The 17,395-nt window shown below is 41.3% G+C and overlaps 1 protein-coding gene across 1 annotated transcript in view; it reads left to right on the plus strand.

Moving 5' to 3' along the window:
- ATP11A (ATPase phospholipid transporting 11A) overlaps window positions 1-17,395 on the plus strand; it is a 183,812-nt gene that overhangs the window by 75,176 nt on the left and 91,241 nt on the right. Inside the window, 1 exon segment of the mRNA XM_030568828.1 lies at window positions 12,206-12,307. Within this exon segment, the coding sequence (XP_030424688.1) occupies window positions 12,206-12,307 (102 nt within the window).

Here is a 17,395-nt window from a genome sequence, read left to right on the forward strand (position 1 = left end):
GTAAGCTTTCACTGTCACTGTGCATGTTGACATGTTTGAGTAATTATGGTTGTCACTTGTTAAGTCCTTATTTTGCACCTTGAATGAGCACTGAAATACACTAAATGTAATGAAATTCACTGGTTTGGAATGAAAGACCTTTTATTTTCTTTCACTTGTCTAGACCAGCAATTTTTCAAAGTTCAGGTCACCACCCAGTACTGGTCCAGCATGTAAGGCACTGGGTCGTCTGGTCAGCACCACTGACCAGATATTAAAAATCCTGTCAGCGGTGCTGCCCAGCTAAGCAGGCTAGTGCTACCTGTTCCTACAACGTGCTGTGCCTCAGAAGCGGCAGGCAGCGGGCCCGGATTCTAGCGGGGGGGTCATGGGCTTCCTGCAATGTCCCCGCCCCAAGCACCGCTCCGCTGGTGGGGCGGGCGATGCCTGCAGGTGACAGCTGGGCGGAGTCACTTGTGTACCTCCACCTAGGAGCCAGACCTGCTGCTGGCCACTTCCACACAGTGCAGTCAAACAGTGCCAGGACAGGCAGGAAGCCTGCCTCTGCACCCTGGCTGCGCCACTGACTGGGAGCCTCTGGAGGTAAGTTCACGCCACAACCCCACACTCCAATCCCCCGCCCCAGCTCTGAGCCCCCTGAAACCCGAACCCCCTCCTGCACCCTAAGCCCTCATCTCTGGCCCCACCCAAGCCTGCAACCCTTCTGCACCCACCCTTGTCCCAGTCCAGAGCCCCCCTCCCACCTCTGAACCCCTCATTCCCAGCCCAACCCTGCAGCCCTTACCCATTCACCCCAACCCTCTGCACCAGCCCTGAGCCCCTCCCATACCCCAAACCCCTCATCCTCAGCTCCGTCGGGTCCCGGGTATCAACTATTTTCTTCAACTGAGTCCCCAGGAAAAAAGTATGAAAACCACTGGTCTAGACAGTAGCAAGCAATAGTTATGTAGGTTCTTAGAACATTTTTGATTTTTCTCATTGCACTGGGACCCCAGTCTGTGTTCTGCCTGCTTACCATCTAAATGCAATAGTTACAGTTTGGTATTTTTGCATTTTCTCTTAGGACAAGAATAGCAGTGTCGTGAGGGCTATGAAGAAAGCCCTTTTGCTGCCACTTTGCAGCTAACAATTAGTGAAGTCTTATTTCCAGTTCCTGTAGCCTTTTACTTCTTGACAACTAGAAGGAGGAGTGAGCATTCCAACCCACATGTTTTAACACTTAATTAAGTGTTTATTTTGCACTTAAAAACCCTTCCAAAGTACAGACAGGTATTACATTTGAAGACAATTTATAGAATTATAAGGTTAGAAGGAACCGCAAGGGTCGTCTAGTCTTTACCCTTTGGCAAGAAGCAGGATTTCTTGTCTAAACCATCCAAGACAGATGTCTATCTAGCCTCCTTTTAAAAAGCTGCAGTAAAGAAACTTCCGCTACCTCCCTAAGCAGTCTGTTCTATTGTCCTATTGTTTTTCCTGAGATTTAATCTAATCTGCTATGCTATAGTTTAAACCCATTGTCTCTTGTCCTGCCCTCTGTGGCAAGAGAGAACACGTTTTGTCCATCTTTTTATGGAAGCCTTTCAAGTATTTGAAGATTGCTATCATGTCTCTCATTAATCTCCTCTTTTCCAAACTAAACATACCCAGTTCCTTCAGCCTTTGCTCATATGACTTGCATTCTATCCCTTTAATCATCTTTGTTGCTCACCTCTGGATCCTTTCCAGTTTATCTACAAACACCCTTTCTATACTTTGGTAAACAAAATTGGACACAGCATTCCAGCGGAGACCTAACCAACGCCAAGTAGAGTGGTACTATTGCCTCCCATGACTTGCATGTTGTGCCTCTCTTAATGCAACCTAAACACGCATTAGCTTTTTTTGCAATAGCATCACATTGCTGAAATCATGTTGAGATTGTGATCTGCCACAACTGCCAAATTCTTCACAACAGTGCTGCTGCAAAGCCAGTTATCCCCCATTCTGCATTTGGTTTTCCTTCCCTACGTGTAGCACCTTACATTTGTCTATGCTGAATTTCATTTTATTGTCTATTGCCCAATTCTCTAATTTATCAAGATCCCTTTGAACTTGAGCTCTATCCTCCAAAGTGTTGGCAAGCCCTCCTAGCTTTGTCATCTACAAACTTGATCAGTAGGCTCTATTCCTACATTCAGGTAATTAATAAAGATGTTAAACAACACCAAACCCAGAACAGATACCTGTGGAACCTCCCTTGAAACCTTCCAACAATCTGACATTAATAGTTACTCTTTGTTTGCGGTTGTTTAACCAGTTGTATATAGCTGAGCCTGCATTTCTCCGGCTTGCTTATCAGAATGCCATGTGGGACTGTCTCAAAAGCCTTGCTGAAGTCCAGATATTTTATGTTCACCAAACCAGTTATCTTATCAAACAAGGAAATCGAGCTGGTTTTGCATGATTTATTCTTAGTAAATCATGCTGGCTGCTAGTGATTACCCCTTCATTCTCCAGGTATTCACAAATTGAATGTTTTATACATTGTTCTAGTAGATTCCCAGGTATTGAGGTCAGGCTGACTGGTCTATAGTTTCTTGACTCCTTCTTTTTCCGCTCTTTAAAGGTGGACAGTATGTTAGCCCTTCTCCAGTCTTCCAGGACCAGTCCTGTCATCCATGAGTTTCCAAATATTATTGCCAGTGGCTCTGAGATTTCCTCAGCTAATTCCTTCAGTACCCTGGGGAGAATAGCATCAGGCCCTGCTGACTTGAACTAATTCAAATTGGTCAGAAGATCTGACATGTTCTTTACTTATCCTAATCTGCATCCCTTCCCCTTTCTTGTCTTTAGTAATTTGACTAGTTGTCTAGTCACATGTTGTTTTTTGCAAGAAGACTGAAGCAAAGTAGGCATTGAGCAGCTCTGACTTCCTATCATCTTCAGTTAACAAATTACCTTCTCCATTAAGCAGCAGACCCACACCATCCCTGATCTTTCTATTATGTCTGACTTATTTGAAGAACCCCTTCTTGTTGTTTCTAACATTTCTTGCCAGCTATAATTCATTGTTTGTTTTTGCTTTCCTGATTTCGTCCATACACACTTGCGCTATTCCTACGTATACTTCCTTGATGATTTGGCCCTCTTTCCATTCTCTGTATCAATTTTGGTTTTTAGATAGCTCAAAAGGTTCTTGTGCAACCACATTGGCCTTCTATAGCTCTTAACTTTCCTCTGCATTGGAATAGCATGATGTTGAGCCTCTAGTATTACATCTTATAGGAACTTCTAGCCCCCTTTAACTCCTGTACTTCCTAATTGGTCTTTCCATGGGACTTTGCCTACTATTTCTCTGAGTTGGTTGAAATCCACCTTTCTGAAGTCCAGTGTCTTGTTTTGCTGTTCTCGTGTCCTCTTTTTTCCTTAGCATCTTGAATTCTATCAGATCCGGATCCCTTTCTCCGAAGTTCCTGACCACCTTCACCATAGCAAGCATTTACCCTAATTAACGACTTTCACTATGGGGACAGATTTGGATATTTCCAAAAGATAGAACACTAGCTTTTACCCAATTAAAACAAGGATTCATTCCGTTAGGTTCTTACTAATCTTTGAAATGAGTTTTATATGGTATTTTAAAGGGTACCATTTGAAAGAACATCCATATATTTAGCAGATACTGATCTCTGAAACTTAGACGATACGTTATATGCTCAAAGTACTGTGCAATCATTAACTAATCATCACAACACCTCTATAAAGTAGGTATGTAAATGTTATTCCCATTTTAGAAATGGGCATATAGAATAAAATATTAATTGACTTGGTCAAAGTCACACAGCAAGCAAGTGGCAGAACTCTGATTAAAATTTTGAGTTCCTCATTCCCAACCCTATAATTATTCATCTTAACATTAAACCAATAAAAAAAAAAGTGAGTGAGTGAGTCCTCTTGGATTTTTTTTCTTGTGCAATGAAGCCTGCCTCGAGAGCATCAGAGATCAGAAAAAATAGTCCCCTGTGGTACAACTAAATAGACAAACCATTTGAAAATGGTCCTTAGTGTAGGTTTCACTATATTTATCCAGAATTATTATTTTTTATTAATCTAGAACTAGAGTGATAGATTTGAAGGTCCAACAACAACAACAACAAAAAGGAATATTGGAAGCCCGCTCCATTTGATTTTTTTTAATGGCGGGGACCATAACCAGATAGTTCAAGGGGTTTTCAACAAGAATGTGCTCAGCGTTTTTTTCCACAAAATATTTTTTCATTGAAATGCCTCATAGGTTTGAAAGCAGAGAATAAAGATTCAGACATTTCCAGATATCTAACCTGTTGAAGACTGACTGCTGTTGCAGAGTCAGAATTGTGTCCTTCACTCCATGTTTAAACTGTAACATAAAATACTTGTAAATAGTTTGTCTGTTTTAACTTATAGATTCATAGATTTTAAGGTCAGAAGGGACCATCATGATCATTTAGTCTGACCTTCTACCCATTGCAGGCCTCAGGACCTTGCCCACCCACTCCTGTAATAGACCTCTAACCTCTTGCTGAGTTACTGAAATCCTCAAATCATGATTTAAAGACTTCAAGTTACAGAGAATTCACCATTTACACTAGTTGAAATTGTAAGTGACCCGTCCCCCATGCTGCAGAGGAAGGCGAAAACCCTCCAAGGTCTCTGCCAATCTGATCTCAGGGAAGATTCCTTCCTGACCCTAAATATGGTGATCAGTTAGAGACCCTTAACTATTTTGTAGTTAGTATAGTCTATGGTTAGAATAGAGTATTTCCCTCACCCCCAGTTGGGGTAAATCTCCAGTCCCAGGACTATGTCCAGAGACCTGAGCATCAAGAATTGCATTTCCTGCCCTTGTCCTTCTCCATCATCAACGATCATCAACAGTGCCTATACTGTCTGGGAGAAGTACATATCACTGCACTTGCAGAGATATGTACGTCTGCTGATCCTTTCCACCCAGAACTCAAGAGGCCTGGGAGCCCTGACTGAAGTTCCTGATGAAGGAGGCTATGAGGCCCCGCTCTGATCCAGGCCCAGCAGACTTGCCTGTAAATTGTCCTCCACCGACCAGCAGTGCCCCTCCAAGTACTTGGCTTGGAGTGGAACAGTTAACCCTAAAGCCCAAGGACTTTTCCTCCAGGGCTTTGTATGAAAATAGAGGGCACTCTCATGGGTGCAAGGACAGATCCTCCCAGAGGACTGTCTATAGGAAATGTGTTTGCTCCCCAGCCCTGTCCAGGTTGGGTGAGACATGATGTCTGGAACCCCTGGAAGTGCTCTGCAAAAGATCCCCAGGTTGGAGGGCAGGCATGCAAAGAGAGAGATCGAACAGTGACTGTGCGTCTGAAAGGAAAGGACAGATGCGCACGTGGTTACCATCTAGGAGTGTGGGTGGCAGACTCCTCATTGGCACTGCCTTGTTCACCTAAGGAATGTTCTCCTTACAAATGAGCCGGGGTCCTTTAGCCTATCTCCTGGAACTCCCTGGATCCCAAGCAATACAAGGACGTATGTAACACATACTTCTCTCCACTACTCACAGTCTCCACTCTTTTTCCGGCCCTGCCTGTGAGGGATTGTTCTTTCTCCAGAAGGGGAATCTTTACTGGGGATTGTCTCAGGAGCAGCTTCCATCTCTCAACTAATTGGGCAGGAACGAACTGGAACCTGCTACCAATGGAACAGTCTTTGTAAAAACAGAGGAATCAGAAGAGATAGCTGCACAGTATCTCTGCTCGGGCACAGTGGAGCCCCAACAGACAGTTGAAAGAGCATACTTGCCATATCCCGGGTATGACCCTCCTAGGGCACTGCTGGTACCAATTCCCCTGGGAGCCACTGCAATGGATGGATCCTGCCATCTAGACTTATTGGGCCTGTGGGATCCTTATGACAGGCCTCTGGAGCCCTTTCATAAGTTGCACCGCTCCTCCCCTTCTCGCCAGCCAGTTCATCTCTGTACAAGGAGGAGGAGCCAGAACTAGTTCCACTGTATCAACGATTCCAGTACGGTCATTGTCTTCATTAACCCCAGACAAACTGTCATTCTTTCATTGCCTTTTCTGCCAAATGACCACTGTCAGTACCAGGAGCTTTTAGAAAAGGTCAGAAATGAGCTACAGATCCCAATAGTGGAGGTTCAGATCCTTACACACTAGCTCCTGGATATTTCGGCAACCACAGGGATGGAGTAAGATGGCTCTTCCAATTATACTCTATACTAGAGCCAGCCAAAGTGGTATGGTACACACCAGCATCTTATGGCCCTACACCAAAAAAGATAGAGCTACATTATTTTGTTCCTGCCAAAGGAGCTGACTTCTTGTTTTCTCATCATACCCCCAGTTCTTTGGTGGTACAGACAGTCATGGAAATCCACTCCAGCACATAGGCTCAAAAAGACTGGACCTCCTGGGAAGAAAGGTCTTCTCCACATGTCTGCAATTCTGCATAGCTAACTACAAGCATTGGTAGCAAAATATGATTTTAATACATATGCCAGGCTTGCGGACTTTAAAGATAAACTTCCCATAGACAACCCAGTTTCAGTCCTTTCTAGATGAAGGGAAGTTAGTAGCAAAGGTGGCCCTCCACGCAGAGGTGGATGCTGCAGACACAGTATCCAGGACTTGTATTGTGAAAGGACTCATGCTACACTTGTCAAAGGTTCTTAGCAAGGTCCAAATCACCATCCAGGGACCTCCCGTTTAATGAGTCCAACCTTTTCAGTGGAAAGTCAGATGAATCCCTTCAGTCACTAAAGGACTTGATCTACTTTGCAGTCCCTGGGAGTGTACATTCCATCCCCGAGGGAAGAAAATACCAGAGACAGCCTTTAGATGGGTGCCATTATACTCTCTTTGCCCACAGCTGGAACAAGATCACCCTGGACAGTTGGGTCCTGGAGATTATCCATCAGGGATACTCCAATGAGTTTCTCTTCTTCCCTTATCACAAACCCCATTCTCAATTTCCCTTCAAGGACGAAAATTGATTTTTCATCTGGTGGCAGAATCCCTTTTACACCGGGGGGTGATAGCAGCCCAGATAGAGTGGCAAGGCTACACGGGGTTCCCATACCTGGACAACAGACTTCTGGTAGGCCAATCTCATGAGGAAGTCATGTCAGTGACAGGATCTCTCTGGCTACCTTGGGCATTTGTATAAATGAAGAAAAATCTGTTTTGTCACCCACAAGGACAGTAAACTGTTACCAGCACCCACCTGAGCCTCCATGTAAAATAGTAGCACGACTGGACTCAGTCTCTGCAACAACATTTCTTCCCGCAGGCAGATGTCACATGATGAGCAACCTAATTTTCTGCATTACCCCGCAAAACATGACTGTGGTGCACCAGCCCTCTCTTGATATTGGTCTATGGTGCATATACCTAACGTGATGCGGTTTGCCAGACCCCATTGCGTAGTGTCTGTAAGCCCTGGCTCCACTTGACTTAGCCAGCCGAAACAGGGACCGCACATCCTCTCCAAGGTGAACGGTTCGCCAGCAGAGTTCCTCATCTCCCGTGCTTGATGTCAACCCAACAAAGTCATGGTGAGAACGTTCTTCTTTCAAAACCTTCCTAGACCAGAGCCACCATTGTGACAGATGCCTCCTCAGGGAGGGGGTCTACACTTTGACTACCACACTGCTCATATAGCCTGGACCCCCAAAAAGGCCCAGACTCGTATAATTTACTGTTACGATGAAATTGCTAGGGAGATTAGAGACACTATCAAAATAAACAACTTATTAGTAGTGTGGGAATTTCAGTTATCCCCATATTGACTGGAGTACATGTCACCTCAGGACGAAATGCACAGACCAAAATTCTAGATAGTTTAAATGACTGCTTCCTGGAGCAGCTGGTACAGGAACCCCCAGGGGAGAGGCAATTCTCAATTTACTCCTGAGTGGAGCGCAGGATCTGGTCCAAGAGGGTAACTATAACAGGACTTCTTGGAAATAGTGACCATAATCTAACATTTAACATTCCTGTGGTGGGAAGAACACCTCATCAGCCCATCAACACTGGCATTTAATTTCAGAAAGGGGGACTATGAAAAATGAACGGTTAGTTAAAACATAAATTAAAAGGTACAGTGACTAGAGTGAAATCCCTGCAAGCTGCGTGGGACACTTTTCAAAGACACCATAATAGAGGCCCAACTTAAATGTATACCCCAATTAAAAACACAGTAAGAGAACTAAAAAAGAGCCACTGTGGCTTAACCATGTAGAAAGAGCAGTGAGAGATAAAAGGTGTCTTTTTAAAAGTGGAAATCAAATCCTAGTGAGGTAAATAGAAAGGATCATAACACTGCCAAATTAAGTGTAAAAATGTAATAAAAAAAGCCCAAAAGGAGTTTGAAGAACAGCTAGCCAAAAACTTCAAAGTTGATAAGAAAATGTTTTTTAAGTACATCAGAAGCAGGAAGCATGCTCAACAACCAGTGGGGCCCCTGGATGATCGAGATACAAAAGGAGCACGATAAAGTCATTGTGGAAAAACTAAATGAATTCTTTACTTCAATCTTCATGACTGAGGATGTTAGGGAGATTCCCAAACCTGAGCTGTCCTTTGTAGGTGACAATTCTGAGCAATCGTCACAGACTGAAGTGTCACTAGAAAAGGTTTTGGAATTCATTTATAAACTTAACGGTAACAAGTCACTGGGACCAGATGGTATTCGCCCAAGAGTTCTGAAAGAACTCAAATGTGAAATTGTAGAACTGTTAACTATGGTTTGTAACCTGTCCTTTAAATCAGCTTCTGTACCCAGTGACTGGAAGATAGCTAATGTAATGCCAATATTTAAAAAGGGCTCTAGAGGTGATCCCGGCAATTACAGACCTGTAAGTCTAACATAAGTACCAGGCAAATTAGTTGAAACATTAGTAAAGAATAAAATTGTCAGACATATAGAAGAACATAACTTGTTGGGCAAAAGTCAACATGGTTTCTGTAAAGGGAAATCATGTCTTACTAATCTATTAGAGTTTTTTGAAGGGGTCAACAAACATGTGGACAAGGGGGGAATCCAGTGAACATAGTGTACTTAGATTTCCAGAAAGCCTTTGACAAGGTCCCTCACCAAAGGCTCTTACATAAATTAAGTTGTCATGGGATAAGAAGGAAGATCCTTTCATGGATTGAGAACTGGTTAAAAGACAGGGAACAAAGGGTAGGAATAAATGGTAAATTTTCAGAATGGAGAGGGGTAACTAGTGGTGTTCCCTAAGGGTCAGTCCTAGGACCAATCCTAGTCAACTTATTCATAAATGATCTGGAGAAAGGGATAAACAGTGGGAGGGGGGCAAAGTTTGCAGATGATACTGAACTGCTCAAGATAGTTAAGACCAAAGCAGACAGTGAAGAACTTCAAAAAGATCTCACAAAACTAAGTGATTGGATAGCAAAATGGCAAATTAAATTTAATGTGGATAAATGTAAAGTAATGTACATTGGGAAAAATAAGCCCAACTGTACATACAATATGATGGGGGCTAATTTAGCTACAACTAATCAGGAAAGAAATCTTGATGTCATCGTGGACAGTTCTCTGAAGACGTCCACGCAGTGTGCAGCAGCAGTCAAAAAAGCAAACAGGATGTTAGGAATCATTAACAAAGGGATAGAGAATAAGACGCAGAATATCTTATTGCCCTTATATAAATCCACAATACGCCTACATCTTGAATATTGCATACAAATGTGGTCTCCTCACCTCAAAAAAGATATACCGGCACTAGAAAAGGTTCAGAGAAGGGCAACTAAAATGATTAGCAGTTTGGAATGGGTCCCATATGAGGAGAGATTAAAGAGTCTAGGACTTTTCAGCTTGGAAAAGAGGAGACTAAGGGGGGATGTGATAGAGGTATATAAAATCATGAGTGATGTGGAGAAAGTGAATAAGGAAAAGTTATTTACCTGTTCCCATAATATAAAAACTAGGGGCCACCAAATGACATTAATGGGTAGCAGGTTTAAAACAAATAAAAGGAAGTTCTTCTTCACACAGCGCACAGTCAACTTCTAGAACCCTTTGCCTGAGGAGGTTATGAAAACTAGGACTGTAACAGCGTTTAAAAGAGAACTGGATAAATTCATGTAAAAGCAGCAAAGAGTCCTATGGCACCTTATAGACTAACAGACGTATTGGAGCATGAGCTTTCATGAGTGAATACTCACTTCATCGGATGCATCCGACTAAGTGGATATTCACCCACGAAAGCTCATGCTCCAATACGTCTGTTAGTCTATAAGGTGCCACAAGACTCTTTGCTGCTTTTACAGATCCAGACTAACACGGCTACCCCTCTGATACTGATTAAATTCATGGAGGTTAAGTCCATTAATGGCTATTAGCCAGGATGGGTAAGGAATGGTGTCCCTAGCCTCTGTTTGTCAGAGGGTGGAGATGGATGACCTGGTGCTTGGATGAGCGGCAGAAATAGAATGCTCATGCACCACCCCGGTTTAGGAAATCCTTAACCGAAGTAGAAAGGATTCTCTACAAGCTAGTTATCTAGCTAAACAGAGTCACTTTTCAGCCTGGGTGCACCTCCACCAACTTCCACTAAATACCGTGAGCATTCCAGTTATCCTATACTATCTCCTCTCCATAAAGACTGCAGGTCTAGTGCTTAGTTTGCTTTGGGTACACTTTGCAGTGATTAGTGCTTTCTTCCCTCCATTAGAAGAACATTCTGTCTTTGCTCACCCCCCAACTGTATGATTTATGAAGGACTGATCAGGATCTTTCCACTGGTCATTAAATCTATGGCTCAATGGGACATTAACCTTGTCTTGTCGACATTTAAAGATCCACCCTTCTGACCTATGGCAACTTGCGCTATGACACCCCCCCCACACCAATCCATGAAGGCAGCATTCTTAGTGACGATCACTTCCACCAGAAGGATCTGGGAGCTAGGAGCCATTATGACAGATCCTCCCTAAACAATGTTTCACAAAGAGGTTTCCCTTAGATTATACCCCAAACTTCTTCCCCAAGATTGTTTGAATTCCTCATCAGTCGGACAACACCATTGCCTATATTTTTCTCAAAACCCCATGCTGCTTCCTGAGACAAGAGACTTCACTCCCTCAACATTAGGCTCAATCGGCATTCTGCCTGCAAAGAATCGAACCAATTAGAAAATCTCTGAGACTCTATTGCCATAGCACAAAGATTGCATGGGCAAGCCATATCCTCCCAGAAGATTTCTAAGTGGGTTTTGGAATGCATCTTAGAATGCTACAAAATTGCAAATATTCCCCTCCAGGGGTATTACAGATCACTCCACACAAGCACATGCTGGGTCCATGGCATCCCTATCTGGCGTTCTTTTGCAGGACATTTGCAGGGCAGCATCTTGGGGTTCTGTTGACATGTTCATAACACATTACACTCTAGACCAAGCAACAATTGCAGATGCAGCAAGCAGTAGGAAGGGCATAACTACAAGCAGTTCTGCTGCCATCTTCCTTGCACCCTTCTCTAGATAGGGACCACACATCTCAAAGAACATCCAGTTACAGTAAGTAACCTCCATTTCTTCTTTGAGTGATGGTCCCTATGTGTATTCCACACATGGTTGATCGGCAAGCACTGTTCAGACTGGAGGAGGGTGTGAGAAGGGTGGCACAGAGATGCTTGTAGTGCTGTCTTTCCTATGGCTGTATCTGTAGTCGCTGCTTTTCGTCCTCCATCCCTTCTGCTTCAGATCCAGTTGGATTGCAGGAAGAAGAGGAACTGGAGAGGTGTTGACCCACACTGCCTTTTATTCCTTGGTTGGGAGCGCACGGGGAGCTACTGCACAAGTGCAGGTCAACTGACACTGCTTTGAAGAATTTCCAGACTTGAGCGCATGGCGCACATGCACATTTGTGTGGAATACAGATAGGGACCACATATCTCAAAGAATCTCCAGTTACAGTAAGCAACCTCCATTCTGACAGAGTGCAAGATCATGACTTGGTGGATAGGCTTATATGTATTTGCAATTACAGATGGTGTCAGGGAGTGGTATTGTCAATAGAAATAACCTAGATTTCTTATTGCACTTACTTCCCTTTTTTTAATAAGTTGCTTTGTGTATGGTTGTACTTTTTTAAAATCCTAATATAAATTTCATGGTTGGAAAATGATTGCATTAAATTCACAAAACAATGTTCAGGAAATGGTACGATTATTCTTTGTGTTGCAGTTAATTATTGATACACCAACCAGTCCAGTAACAAGTGGACTTCCGCTTTTCTTTGTCATCACTGTAACAGCTATCAAACAGGTGAGAGTTTCTTTAGGGTGTTGGGGGAGTTGGGGGAGTAAAACTGAAGATTGTATGAAAATGTAAATTTGTTTTATTTTTCCTTTTTTTATTAACTGGCAATGTTACTTTTGTTTGTTCTTGAGGATTCAAGAGAGAGGTTATCCTTTCTTTACTTTGAAGGCTTTACTTTTTATTTGCCTCTCTTTTAAGTAGAATTTTATTGGTTGTTAAATTATGCTGGCTTTCATTTATTCAACAGAACTTTCAGAATTATTTTGTAATATTAGTTTGTACTTTGTGTAACTGTGCTCCGAAGAATAGTTTATACAGTTGTATTTATAAGAAGTATCCAGATGTTTGTTTCTTTTTGTTCCTAAATATTTATCCACCTACCTATTCAAAAATTTGAAAATATGCGGAGGAAAAATTATAGCAGTAGGTTATGGGATAAAATTATTGGTCGTCTCTGTGAAGAAATTTCCAACATACAGTTGTTGTGATATGTATAGACAACTTCTAGACAGTATCTACAAGATAGACTTTTTAAGTATATGAATCACATTAATTTGTACTTAAACTATGAACAGTTTATAACGAGACTTAATGGATCTTACAAATTGAGTATGCTATATAATAATGCTTCAAATATATTTAAAAATTATCTGTAAAAACGAAAATAATAAAATTCAAGTAAGTCAATACTTCTCATATCAATGTAGCTTGGAAGATCTTAATAAAGGTTCCCCTAATCTAAATAAAATAATACTATAAGAGTATGGAACTGTGTTAGCCTTCCTTTCTATTTTGTAGATTAATATTACCATAGAAAGTGGATTACAGCAGTTTGTAATTCTGTGATCCCAGTACTGCAATGGTATCTGCTAGAGTGGATTGGTACACCTATGTAGAATCCCAATAAAATCAGTGGGGGACCCTACACAGAATATATGCTATGACTTACCTATATAAGAATTTCATATCTTCAATTACACTGGCTCAACTGTTCCCATTCAGACTCCAATCTGCATTCTGCCATTGATCAGGACACCAACAGTTTCATTCACTCAATATGGAAAGGGAAGAGAGTAAAGAAGTGTGATAATTGGGCATACAAATTTACCCTAATTATGAGCTCAAATGTGAAAAGTGATTGAAAGTTCATAAAATGTCACAATAACCTAGAACAATGTATGTTGCTGGGAAAAGGCAGGAAAGGGAGACCTTCTGAATTAGTCCAAACAGAAAGGACTGTGTTAAAATCATGTCTGATAAACAAGAAAAATGTTGGACCAGAAATCAATGTAACCAGAATTAGTGTATAGGAAATTAGACCTAATTGGTGGATAAAATAGTGAAGGGAAAAGCTGTTTCAGCCATCACTAACTTTTGAGGTCCTCAGAAAGACTTTGGGGGAGAATTAGCGAAAGTGGGCTGCCAACAACCACTGACTAAGAGACAGAAGATCAGGAAAGGAGTGAGCTTTACAGTCATGGCTGTCACCTAATCTGTTTCCTGAGACCTCAAGATCCACTGTAACACAGTTGAGCCTTTATCTTGACCCTAAGAGAAGTCCTGACCAGATCAGGCCAGAGAGCGGGACCCAAATGACATCACCCCCTTCCATCAAGACTGACTAAATTCCAGACATCACTTGCTGGGATGCCTCTCTCCACACTGTGTTTTTTTCCCTTCCCTACCTTATTTCTTCTCTTTCCTATCGTCCCTCTTTCTTCTATCTAATAAGAGTCTGGGTTAGCTGGCCAAAACTGTGTTTTACAGCACTGCTATAACCCTGTGACCAGAAGGAGGCAGCTAAAAGCAATACCCTAAACAGCCCCGGTACAAGTTTGCCAAGTCTTGGAGTAGCTAATAAGACAATACACCATGCTTTTGTTTTTTCAGCAGTGAGGTGCAAGTGAGAGTCAACACGAGACAGAAGCCTGCATTTTCTGTCTTTATTGTTCTTTTCTATCCCCTTTTGAGTGTGTGTTTTTTGGTTTGTCTTCTAAGAAACAGAATCAGGCTTTACCACCACCACAACCACCACCGCCTCCAGACCACCTCAACTAACTTTTTCTCTTTCCCCCAAAAGGGCTGTTATTACCACTTTAATACCTCTAAGACACTGTCAGATAGGGATGGTGTATTTTGGTGGGGTGTCTTTCTTAAAACTTTCTCCAGCAAAAGAGAAAAAACAAAAGATGTTGTTAAAATGAAAGCCCTACGTAATACTTCACATTTCAAAACTTTAACTGTTTCCTTGTTTTCTGCATCTTTATTAAAAGGTTAAAAAAAATTAGTGTTTGCCATGGTACTAAGCAGGCTAAGATCTCGGTCTACCAAGCCTTGTTTAACATTGTTTAATACTGGACAGTGACAGGATCGTGTTGATACCTTTAATTATTTGGTCCAATATATTCCATCTAATGTGATACAACAGAAGGTACAATTGTTTGAGACTCTGTATTAATATTTTACTGCTCAAAATTGTGTGATGCTATCTGCTCAGTGCCAGGAGTCAACACTCTTTATACAGACATTAGCCAGTTATTATTTTTCTTAACTTCTTCAAACAAAAGTATTCTGTGCTCAGAGAAAAAGTTGAGGAGATTATAGGACACCAAGAGAAATTAATATGACAGATTTAAGTTCAAAACTTTTTGACTTGCAGTGGGGCCTATTTATTCCAATATTCCATCCCTCCATTTGGGCTTGCTCCAGTTCTGGTCCCTAGAAAGAAACTTACTTCCATTATATTGTACTGGGATAACTGGCTACCACTATAGTTGTTTCAAGTCATTTGGCAGTGATGAGAGCAGAGAATACTCATTCTACACATTTCTCATTCATTAGTTGTAACGGAAATTACAAACAGCAGCCTTTTCATTCCTTCACACTGCATGACTGACTATACCTCGTAGTCAAATTCAGTATTTGCTGACACTAGGTGGTTATGGGAAGCACAACAGCTAGCTTTTTACAAGTGGCTTTCCCACTTTAAGATTTGGGGGATTATTTTTAACAATCTGTTGTTGTGGTTTGACGATAGTCAAACAAAGATTGGATTATTACAAAGTGTTCCACATAAGACTACACTTGTATCCCCTTGTGACTACTCTCAGAAGCCACAGCTGGGGTGGACTTTGGTGGGCTGCTTGTATACCAGTGTTAGCTGCTTGGAGCATGTTACACAGTGCTTCAAAGACTATTCTGGTTCCCTATTCATTTCTGGGTGTAATTCAAAGTGATGATATTGATCTCTTAGGCAAGGAGTTTCAAACATACTAAAGGAACTAAAAGCATTGAATTCCAATAAGATTTGAAATTAAACCCACTGTTTTTTAGGCTCTGTGTGTCGGGGGAATCACCTACAGTAGAACCTCAGAGTTATGAACACCTTGGGAATGGAGGCTGTTCATAACTCTGAACAGAACATTATGGTTCTTTCAAAAGTTTACAACTGAACATTTACTTAATACAGCTTTGAAACTTTACTATATGAAGAAAAATGCTGCTTTTCACCACCTTAATTTAAATGAAACCAGCACAGAAACAGTTTCCTTATTCTGTCAATTTTTTTAAATTTTATTTTTAATAATTTACATTTAACACAATACTGTACTGTATTTACTTTCTTTTTTCCTCTCTGCTGCTGTCTGACTGTGAACTTCTGGTTCCAAATGAGGTGTTGTGGTTGGACTGATCAGTTCGTAACTCTGGTGTTCTTACCTTTGAGGTTCTACTGTATTCTTTACCACGACAATTGAGATTAGCTGATTGGAATTTCTGAGGACTAGGGTAGGATGTCTTAAATTGATGGCTATAGCCTCTGGAATTTGCTTTTCCTGCTGGTCCAGTAGCCTGTGGACTGGAGCATGACCTTCAGTGGCATGGTGCAAAGGTCATCTGGGCTTTTCTCATTCATTAGTTATTAAAGGAATTACAAACAGCAGCATTTTGATTCCTCCCATTGCTGGGGTATATTTGTCTTCATTTGGATTTTGGAGTTACCTTTTCATATTTGGTTGACAGGTCAAATTGCATTTTAATTTGTGTATATGCTCCTGCACACATGTAATAGTTGCATCTCTAAAAATAAAAAAATAAAATACAGCCATAGAAAATCCTTTATAAACTTGAAGTTACCCTTTCTCCTAAAAGAATGGAAAACCTGTGGGGTGAATTGTCACTGATATTGTTAGCAGCTGTTGCATCTTCCAGTTGTCATTAATCATAAGCAAATATGGCTGAATTCTGCCCCTGGATATATGGCATCTATTGCTTGTTTCTAGGCATTTCCTGGAATTTAAAGCAAAAGAGCCTGCTTAGGTCGGCTCTGTATTTAAATATCAGTTCTAGCATCTGGTCTTTGTGTACATTAAGGGTTTCCATGGAGTTAATGCAAGAGAGATTTGGGGAGGATGGGAAGTAGGAGGAACTTGTACCTCCAAAAAAAAAGTATCTATTCATTTTTTTTAAAAAACTAATAAAATAGTAAAACTAATTTTTAAAATTTTATAATATGGCTATACAAATTTGAAAGCAGAGTTATCATTGTATTGATGAGATCTTCAACTATATTTGTATTTGTTCCTCTCTAATGTAATCTTATAAATTGATGAAATAATTCATCAACCAAAATGAGCATCAGCAAGGTCACTTTCTCAAAACTGATTCTGGAGTGTTGGTGTACTGTGTACACCAGGGGTCGGCAACTTTTCAGAAGCAGTGTGCCGAGTCTTCATTTATTCACTCTAATTTAAGGTTTCACGTGCCAGTAATACATTTTAACGTTTTTAGAAGGTCTCTTTCTATAAGTCTATAATATATAACTAAACTATTGTTGTATGTAAAGTAAATAAGGTTTCAAAATATTAAGAAGCTTCATTTAAAATTAAACTAAAATGCAGAGCCCCCTGGACTGGTGGCCAGGACCCGGGCAGTGTGAGTGCCACTGAAAATCAGCTCACGTGCCGCCTTCAGCACGCGTGCCATAGGTTGCCTACCCCTGGTATATACCAAATAATAGTTCAGTGTAATCAGAAAACAAACAGGAAACTCATAGACTCCAGGACTGGAAGGGACCTCGAGAGGTCATCGAGTCCA

Source organism: Gopherus evgoodei, chromosome 1, assembly GCF_007399415.2.
Source record: "Gopherus evgoodei ecotype Sinaloan lineage chromosome 1, rGopEvg1_v1.p, whole genome shotgun sequence".
Classification (NCBI taxonomy): domain Eukaryota; kingdom Metazoa; phylum Chordata; order Testudines; family Testudinidae; genus Gopherus; species Gopherus evgoodei.